Consider the following 10,904-nt stretch of genomic DNA (forward strand, 5'->3'; position numbering starts at 1 on the left):
AGTTTAGAGAATATTTTCCTGAAAAATGGTCTGAAATTATTTAGTGTAGTTGTATAATTGGAAGCTACAATGCACTGCCAAGCTTTCGTTTTTTGAGGCAAGGGTCCTGGTTGAGATTAAAAGGTTAGAAATGACCATTGCTCTAATATTTATCTTGTGTGCTGCTAGAAATGAAAATTGTGAGTTAGCTGTTAGGAAGTATCACTGGATTATTTGAAGTTAGAAGTCTCTTAAGATTATCAGTCTGAACATTCATGATTGATGAAGTTGCCACGGGTGCCGGCAGATCGAGTTTGGGCATGTTCAGCAAATCGTTACCCAAATCCAAAATGTGTTAGGCCCAAACTAACACCCTAGCTTAAGTTGCCACATATGGCCCATCTTTTAAAATTGTTTTAATACACCCAAATTGCTGCATCATGAACACTGAAATAACAGGTGGTAGCACAGTAAAAACAGGGCTTTGATTCCACCAGAGCGGCGCAGGTTCGAAATGCACGGGCGTCGATTCAATGCGAGGACTGGATGCCCTCCGCCTGGTTTGCCCGGTGGAGTCGCTATCTGGTCTACCGTTACGTAGATAGTGCTGGTGTGACGTACTCACACTGAGATAGGACTGCCATGCTGGTGGAATTCTGCCACGGATGAAGAGGGTATGAGTAAAAAATGTTCTACCCGCATCAAACACTCTCCAGCGGGGAGGAAGCCCAATAGGGGTTGCTACGCGGGTGAGGTTCCCCCGCCCTCCCCCCCCCCCCCCCTTCTTTCCTTCCCCTAAGCAAAAAAAAAAAAAGAAAAAAAAAGAAAAATAAAAAAAAGAAAAGAAGCTCCTGCATAAGCAACAGAAATGAGACTTTTGAGAGGCTGGAAAACACCCAGATTGTGTGTTTCGTTACATTATCCATTTGATTCATTGAGAAACAAAATAAATATCTGTAAATTGTTAGGCAACTAATACAGCATAAGGTTCTAATAAGGCCAGATCAAAAGACTGCAAAGCCAACAAGTCTTGCATTTTTTTTTGGGTCAACTTATAGACTATCACAACCTACCATCTTCCATCTCCTACCGCCGCCGTACCAGAAAGATTTTTCTTCTGAAAAACATCTAGCGCCAACATCAATCTCCAAAAGATTCAAACATTAAAGGACTGAGGCCTCCTCAAGCACAGCAAAACAAGCAAAACCAGTCTCAACTTACACTCTCAAGAAAACATGACCCCAACCTTCTTGGCAAAGTCATCCTCATCATCCAACTCATCTTCATCCTCCTGGTATACATTCTCATCATCATCAGTTTTCAGGTTCCCACCCTCATCCGCCTCATAATCAGACTCTCCATATCTTTGGTCATAGTTTTCCAGCTCTTGATCTTCCATAGCATCCACTTCCATGCGATCTTTTTCAAGCATATCTTTTTTAGCTGAAGAACGACCGTCAAGGATTGACCCCTCCTCTTCTCCACGGCTTGGACCCTCTTCTTCTTCTCCTTCCTCAGCTCTTCCATCATGGTGTTCAAGTCTGGTGAAGGTGTCACTGACATCCTTCTTAGCTTCTACTGGAGGAATGGACTGCACATCTGACGAAGCAGCTGAAACAGAACCATCTTTTGCAACTTCTCCATCTCCTCGATTATTTTCATCTCCACTGCTGGAAATTGCGCCATTCCCCGATGCTGCCCCTCTTTTTCTCTTAAGAATGATGCTCAGTGGCTTTGGACCTTCAAATGAGAGAGAATCTTCAGAATCACGAATCCGGGCTGCTTTGGTAGCCTTCACCTTATTCAGGTCCGGAGAGGCGGTAGCACTTGTACTCTTGGTTGATGGCTCTTGAGAATTCTCCATAACTTTTGCACCTTTCAGCTCTGCAAGGCTCTTTGGACCAGCAAAATCTAGGAAGTTTCCATCATCTCTTCTAGTTGGCTTTACTCCAGTACTCCTTGAATCTGCAGCGAACTCCTCATATGATCTTCCTCTTACTCTTTCCTGACGCCTCCCCTGATAATTTATTGGCCTGGGTGGTGACAATCTGCCATGAGGTCTTCCTCTGTGTCTGTCATTCTCAGATCGCAAATCAGTTGCAATGTCAGGTGAAGACCTCCCAGGGAGCGTTATTCTTCCTCGCAGGCGAGTACTTATGGAGCTTTCCCGAGGAATTCGTCTTTGATTTCTACGGGAATGGTGACCACGATCTCTCCCCTCAAAATAATGATCATCACTCCGATAGGGCTCACTACAGCCATCAGGGCTCACAGCTGATCTTGAACTATTTAGTCTTCTTTGCTTCAATAGTCGGTGGCGCAAATCTGATCCATCCCTCTCATCATAATCGGTCTCCCTCCGTGAAACACTCCTTTCAAACAATGATCTTTCCAAAATCCTCTCAGAAGAAGCCCTGCATGGTTCCCAGCCATAGGAATCGTGAACCTCTCCATACCGATCATACTCACTCACCCCATTGTACCGATCTCTTTCAAATGTGTTTCCAGATTCATAATCATCATGGCGGTAGTCATATTCATCTATGGGATTCTGGTTCCTTCCACCTTGAACAGATGCTCTTCCAAAGTTGCCTTCATTGTGAAAGTAATCAGACTCTTCAATTTCGTCATCCACAAGAACGTCAAAACCAGGAGAAGATTCCACCAAGAACTCATCAGTCTCCCTACCATTCTGAGGTCGATCACCCGAAGGCTGAACCTGATGATCTCGAGGCCTGCTTACAGCATAGGCACTGCTGACAGGAAATTGGTTCTGCTGCATTCCATAGAGCTCATCATCCGTTGAATGAGGTGGCACACTTTTCTTTATTGTTGGAACATTGCTAGGCCCACTCTCAGCTTTAGTAACAGGTTTTACTGAGGCAGGTGGTACTTGAACTGGCTTATTAACACTGACTTTTGGCTTATCAACACTTACTTTGGGGACATACGGTTGAGAAGGGACATTCAGTTGACTAGGGATGTTCTGCTGTGTAGTGCAGTCCTTGATAACCCACGAATCCTCTGGTGGTTCAGTAGGAGTTGTAGAAACCTTGGACACCTGCTGTGAAACAGGATTACCAGATGTCTGCGGTCCATGCATGAAAGGGCACTTTTCACCTTTTAAACAGTGTCCCTTTTGAAAATAATAGCACGACACATTTTGCTTATTCATAGCATAAGGAGCATGCCATTTGGGGCTTTGTGCTGCTGCAACAGTTTGTGACGGAGGTTGGGCTGGTCCTGCAGAAGGCCCTGGAGTCCCAAACAGGCCATCAAGTGGCTGAAGAAAGAACAGAAAAAATAAGTTCTTCATTCAAACACAAGAGCACATTCACACAGACAACCACTTCCACATGAAACAACAAAAATAGCTTTCATTGTTCCCACACCGATGTCATGCAAGATTTGCATCGAAATGTCTGTAAATGTGTGTAATCATGTGTGTGCATAGGTGTGAACAAAGTATTTATGCAAATGGACAGAGCAGAGACTTACCGGATGCCTGAACAAACATTTTGGATTCAAGCAATTACCATTCAACCAGTACCAGCAATCCCTGGGGTTGATTCTGGCACCCTCACTATGCCGATACTCGCATTCATTTCCCTGTAAAAAGAAAAGAAAAATGTTATGTTAATTATTATTGAAACTTAAACAAAAAATATCTGACAACATGCTATGAACATAAAATATGTGCCAAGGGAAGTCTACCATAGACAAGACAAGAACTTGCATTTCCATGGACAAGGAAAATCAAAAGTGAAATACAACTACTATTAATAATGAATCAGAAAACTATGAGCATTTGCTACAAAAATATAAAGATCGGTCTGGCAATAAACCAGTCCAATTTAGCGTAGTTGAGAACTGGTCACCATGCTGCTCTCAGCCTAGCTGGAAAATTCCCGCACATAAGTCTAGCTCTACCAAAAATCATTAACCTCAAGGCTTACTCAGCTTCTTGTGGAGCTGATTTGATAGCAGTCAGTTTCACCTCAGCTCGCTGAAAAATGAAGTTTCAAGTCAATCCTCACAAGGAATCAGCATCACTATGATCCTCCAAGATGTCATTGATTTACACAAGCTCATTATTCACCTTTCAGTACTCTGCCCCTTCTCCACACCCCCACCCCTTCCTAACAAAAAATAGAACAAGGACATCACTTAAACATCACATAGAAAATCAAATTAGAAGACTCTTCTTCCAAATGTCATTAGCTGGGATCTCATGTGATTAAAGCACAATGATCTGGATCTAGCATCTTTCAAGAAATCAGGCCATTGCAACTAAAAGCTACAGAAATTTGAACGATAGGCCTTAGTGCCAAATTCAACCAAGTTATCTGGTCTAACCAAACCATTGTACAAGAAATTTTGGGGCTCCCTCATCATGGAGCAGGGCTAAGATCACATCAACAAACTGGTCTGAATTGATCCAACTACAAGGTTTGCTTTGACCACCAAACCGGAGTCCACAGTATCTGAAATTGAGCTATGGAGACCAGGCCAGCACATGGTCCTAGTTACCTGAGCCACGCCCAGCACATACAGATGTTAAATCGTCGACCAACAAACTGACATAGTTTGGCCATACCGGTACTCTAAGAGGTCACATAGTCCATTTGGATTTGACATTGAAACTAATGCAAACTAGTGGGCTTGATTCCGTAACCCTAAATATAGACCTAGTGTAGTAACTTGCTCAGGATAATCCATATTAGTAGTATCTTGAATTTACAATCAAGTAACAATGGCCTCTGTTGACCATTTGAACCTCCCCTGGAGCCAATTCTGATATTCTCACTCTGAGACCCTTGCTCCCTGAATGATCCTCTGTTAGGCTCTTTCTTTTGTACCACAATCCAAAGACACATGATGAAAATTAACTATAATCTCCAAGAAATAACAACCCCCTTTAATAGTTGTTTTCTAGGATTTCTAGTTGGATTCCACACTCCCAAGATGGACATGACCTGGATTTTTTGAACCCATGACAACTAAAGAATGAAATGGAATAAATTGCCCCACACAACTAAAACTTGATGATTCCTCACAACTGAATTTTTCAATTTGATCTTGCATTCCCAGACTTTAACCCAAAATAGTTGGGAAAGGCTGGATGTTTATGGTCATCTTGCATTCCAAGCTAGTACCCCGTCATTCATTGCACCTCCTTGATAGTTGATAAATGAATACAAATAGCTGCTACACGAGTTAAGCATAGAGATCCATATATAGATGATAAAAGGGCAACAATATAATAGTAGGAAAGCCCATAACTTTCTAAAATGGCTAGATAAAACCAAATTGAAGTACCTTATAGTTACATATTGGAAACTTCCTAATGATTATCAACAAAGAGTTCATAAAAGGCAATGTTAAATTGCAGGGAGGGGGAGGGTACATTGCAGCATTTTCATGAAAAACATATCAAGTAACATGTCTTTTCATCATCTCTCACATATCAAAATAAATTTATTACATCATGCACTTACAAGAACTCGACTATGGTAACATGGTACATGCGACTAATAACTTACACTAAGCGACTTAGGAGACCATACAGATGATTAATACAAACTTTGCAGTCCTATAACGCTCCAGTATTTATGGCACTTAATTCATGCATATATATATATATATATATATATATATATATATATATATATATATATATATATATATATATATAAAGATTAAGAATTGCGGAAGGCATCAATGAAAGATTTTAACAATCATAGCAGATGATATTATATGACACTATGAAACATTGAGTAATAACAATCCTAAGTTCATTGAATGTGCAAATGCAATGCAAGAGATGCTATTCCTTCACTTTCTTAAATTTTCCTATCATATAGGGCTGAAAAAGAATCAATACAGATTGGGTATTAGTATATCCATATTTTTATCCATATTTTTCAACAAATATGAATACTGATGCAAATATTAAAAGGATATATGATTAGCATCCATATTTACTCTAAATTGATACATATATGAATTAGAAATTAAGTATATCCCTATTTGTTCTGAATGGATATGGATATAAGTCAAATATTTAATTATATCCATATTTTTCTATCCAAATACGGATATAAGTCAGATATTGTTTTATTATAAATCGGGCTTTTAATAGGATACATTAATGAAAATTAACATAAATTATCTGATCATAATAGATGGGAATAGAATTCACTATGTAGAATACACGCAACAAACATGTAACTAAGGATCTAAGGTATAATTATTAAATCAGCACAGAAAGTGACCTGGTCAAGTGTCCAAGTCACTAGTCCAACCAGATTTATATTAAAAATATTAAAATCAAAATTATTTAACATAAAAATATAATAAAATATTTTTTTCAACAAATACTATCATTACTCTTTAATTACAGTATAAATAAAAAATAATCATGAATTACACTTCTATAGAGAGCTTGTAAGAAAAATAATCATGAATACATTAAAGCTATTAATATTTTTAAATATTTTAACAATAAAGATTTGAAAATATCATAAAAATAAAATAAAGCCCATTCATTTTTCATTTTATCAAAGAGAAAAGGATTTATTTTATAAAAATAATGATTAAAATACAAAATATCACAATATACATCTATTATTTAATGACCTAAATGCATATGAATAAGTAAAATAACTACCTGTATAGAATAGAAACATGTTGTAGCTTGGTAGTTGAGTACTTGTCATCCAAGTGAAAAGTCAATAGTTCGAATTCTGGATGTAACTGTTTATCTAGAGAACTTTTTAACCAGATATCTAGATTTAAATCCAAACAATATTTAAAATCAACATTTTGAGCCACATCTGGCAAGATTTATAAGTAGATATCCAAATCCATATCCCAATTTTCCACCCAAATCCGATCTGTATCGGAAACAAAAATGGATAGAGTCGGATTTTATCCAACCCATTTCAACCCTACTATCATGAATAAGCATCAGGATAATGTAGCTACACATAAAACCTCAAGCGCCACCATCAAACATCACATTAAACTGATGTCCCATTTTTTTGAAGCATTCATTTCTTACTAAAAACGTCCGCAGTCTGCACTTTATTTAGAAACAAAAAATGAGTTACAAGGCAGCAATAAGCACCTAATGGATTAGAATGACAAAGAAAGTTGGATGTAGTTTTTCAAGTAAGGACAATGAGCGTAATGTCTTTTGCCATAGACAAACATACTTTTTATAATTTTACAATAAATGACGATCTGCATGATTATACCAAATGTAGGAAGTTTCCAATTATAGTAAAAAAAATGTCAAAAATGAAAAGCAAGCTATATGTAGGGGCTAAGAAAAGTCGGGATAGTTTTTGTTAAAGATCTCATGTCTACATTAGATTAAGGTACCGAGCTTGCAGAGAATTAATTACAAAAAAGATTAACAGAAAAACAACTTGAGGAAGATAAGCTAAATTAGTTGTGTCAAGACATTCATTTATAAGAATTAGTTTGAAGAATAGATCAAAAAAAAATTGATTTGTCAGGAAAAGCCAGAACATGTTCTAATGCACAAATCAGATCACATTAATTTGACTTTGCATGATCTATTCACAATAAAACTTGTGAGAATTCATATACTGCCAACAAAGTTCAACACCATACAAGTTTAAAGAAGGGTCATCATCCTGTACGAGTCCTAAGTTATAACAATCAAGAATGTTCTCAGGAATATTATGCTGTGTTGCCGTAGTCTTGTTCCAATAGATTGGTGAAAGACCAACTATTACTAAAGTTGTACCGGAAAAATAGACCCTTAATAAATTGAACCAGAAGTTTAAAAAAAATGTTGAATACTTAGAAGCAACCGATCCAAAACCAATAGAGAAACAAATACCACAAATTTTCTTTTCTATTAAAAGAAGACACGAGAGAGAGAGAGAGAGAGAGAGAGAGAGAGAGAGAAAACTAACTTGAGAAGAGATCACGTCTATCGAAACACGTGTGTGTGTGAGAGAGAGAGAGAGCAAGAGTGTGTGGGGGGGGGATGGGGGAGAGAGAGAGTGAGAGAACGAAAGGGAGGGAAGGAGAGATTCACCAAAACTTTATGCCTCAGACAAGTCTTCTAAATGTTCATGCATACACACTGCCAGCCAAAATTGATGGAAGATGTTGAAGGCAATTGATGAGATGGACACTTTTAACATGAGCAACTTCAAAGGACGAAATCAATAGAAGGTCTATTTGCTCGCAAAATAAGAAAAATTAGAATACATATGAAATAGCACATGGATAGCCACAAAACATAGCAAGAAATGATGATGCAATAGTTGAAATTGACAACGACATTAAGAATGGGTTTGACTTGTCTTGTTTGCCAAGCTTGGTGTCACCCTTAGTTTCCAGAATCAAGTGGGTGTGAGAACAAATATAGATGCAAGTGTAGGGAAGCAGATACGTTAGATACAATTGACTGAAGTGCTTAGGAACAAGTGCATATGAGTTTCGGGATAGACTGTGAAGCGCAGAAGCAGGTATGTTACCCTAGTTAGAAGCTTCCTGCTAACAAGGTTACACCTAGACTCTTGTGTCTAGCTTCTAATCGCCTACAAAGAAGCAAGTCACGTGCTTGAAATCAAGTGATATCATGAATCACCAATAGGTTAGCACTCAACCAAGAAACACTTTCAAAATTTTTACATACAAGATGGAAAACCTTGGAAACTTTAACAAAATAACATCTCTTCATATTTATATTTTTTTGAGATTTTAAATTAACGAAAACAATAACTGTGTTTAACTATATCTCCTGCATGCTCCTATTTCTCCTCACTCTCCTCATTCAAAACTAGAGACTTGGACACATATTTAGATCCTACCCTCAAATTCATGTCCGTGCAGCCTCAAATCCATGTCCCAACAGAACTGGCCCACGAGGAGCCGATCAGAACAATAAAATAGTGCACAAATAAGGCTTAGGGAGTTTAAGCAAATAAACGGCTCCATGTCATGCTGTGCAGGCATAAAGTTTTCCATGATATGCCCATAAAAAGACATACTTTGTCATCACATGTACAATATTCGCGCTTCACACAATAATTCAAAAATATGAGAACATAAATTTCCAAGAATCATGATATTGCATGAATACATGGGGTACATGTTCTTGCAAGCATTCAACGGGGATACAAACAATGTCCGATTTCTGATTAATAATGGATCAGAAACCAATACTTTAAGATCAGACATGTTAATAGGATAACAACCCAAACAAGACTATGTGCAATAGATGATGATAAGTTTTTCCAAATTGTGAACTTTAAGCACCTTGCCAAAACAGTAACTATGAAATTTATCATCAAGTAACGTTTGCAAAACATGACTCTATACTCTACACAGAAGCAAGCTCAGAAGGAGAATCAATCAAGCAGATTACAGGAAAAACAATATGGTATTAAAATCAGTTCGAACAATTTTTGAAAACCAAAGATAAGAATAACCAAAGACATGTCGCAAAGGCTGATCTGACTTTTCTCAAGCGATCACTTAAGCCAATCATACACTCTAAAATCCAATCTAGGGCATCACTTCCCAAGATTCAAGCACAAGAATCCGAACAACTAAAAAACAAAAAACATCAAATTCAACCCAAATCAATCCATCTAAACTCAAGCCAGCAGAATCAAGATAGCACTAAAAGAACACTATACAAAAAAGATCAATCGAACTCTAACATAACAAAAACCAAGAGATTAAATAATAAAGGCACCTTTTTGCAGGTCAATGGCGACGCCAGGAAGTACACACAATCGGTGTTCCTCTTCACCGCCTCCTCCTCGGCCGTCAATGGGTGGATCCCCTCCCGCCCGCCACCGCTCTCCATCCCCCTTCCCCTCTAATCACCTTCCACAAAAGAAACAAACTATAGGACCAAAGATCAAGCTGCCCCAAGGCGATCGAAGACAGAGATCAAGGCGTAAAAATCCACAGATTAGGGCAGAGAACGGGAGACGAAAAGAGGAACTGATCTAACGACTAGATCGACACATGGTACGAGAGGGTGGGAGAAGAGATTGGGGATAAGAAATCGCAGGGAGAAGGGTTTTAATTTATAGAACTTGTCATGAATCAATGAGGGTTTTCGAGCTTTTCTAGCTGGGCTCGCGTGAGCCCTTCTTCCTCCAAAAGAATGCTCGCGTTTGGTCCCCTTTTACCTCCTCATCGCCAGGGCTTGCTTGGGGCTTTAGATTCTCCGGAAACAGCCTTCCAGTATCTAATTTTAACCCTTATGCCACTCTGAGTAAATAATTTTGAAATGGATAAGGTAAAGAGCAGTGTAGTTTTGTTATTAAGAAAGCATTTAGCATGGAACATCTTTGGTAAGTGATCTTAAGTATCTAAAAATTTTTAATCACTCAAATATATAGCATAACAACTATAGTAATCTTGAACGATAAAAAAAAATAAAAATAATAAAAAAATAAAACAAAAAATAGTAAATAGAAAAAAAATAAATAGAAGATAGAAGAGCCTCTATTCCAAATGAACAAATTCAAACTCGAAAGAAATCTTTCTAATTCTCGAAGAACGAGGAACAAAGAAATTGATTGAGAAAGATTTTTTATTCTTATTATAAAATCATGATTTGATTTACATATGTTTGGTAAAAAAAATAATATTCCTGATCATAAATGGAAAGTGTCCAATTGGAACATGAAAACGTGATTGAATTGATCTTAGTTACTCTTCGGAACTAAGTGGAAGAAGGAAGAAGATTCTCAAACAAAAAAAATGATCCAATTACTTCGAAAGAACTGAACGAGTAGCCATATGAGGTGAAAATCTCATATAAAATTATATAAAGTGACAGTAAAAGTGACTTATGTGTCAACTTTTTCACTATCATCCCAAAAAACCAAACTCTGCCTTATGTAAAGTTGCCAGAGTAC

The 10,904-nt window shown here is 37.8% G+C and overlaps 1 protein-coding gene across 1 annotated transcript; it reads right to left on the reverse strand.

Annotated features, from left to right (window-relative positions):
- Positions 1-854: 854 nt before the first annotated feature.
- Positions 855-10,215, reverse strand: LOC103717522 (zinc finger CCCH domain-containing protein 32-like). Its single transcript, XM_008805952.6, has 3 exons — positions 9,725-10,215; positions 3,478-3,588; positions 855-3,262 (listed from the first exon to the last, which is right to left on the reverse strand). Exons 1-3 carry the CDS (start codon positions 9,836-9,838, stop codon positions 1,205-1,207), a joined length of 2,283 nt encoding a protein of 760 aa, XP_008804174.4. The 5' UTR covers positions 9,839-10,215; the 3' UTR covers positions 855-1,204.
- Positions 10,216-10,904: the final 689 nt, after the last annotated feature.

The sequence above is a fragment of the Phoenix dactylifera genome, chromosome 16 (assembly GCF_051530095.1).
Source record: "Phoenix dactylifera cultivar Ajwa chromosome 16, Ajwa_hap1_PhDact_Kaust_v1.1, whole genome shotgun sequence".
Classification (NCBI taxonomy): domain Eukaryota; kingdom Viridiplantae; phylum Streptophyta; class Magnoliopsida; order Arecales; family Arecaceae; genus Phoenix; species Phoenix dactylifera.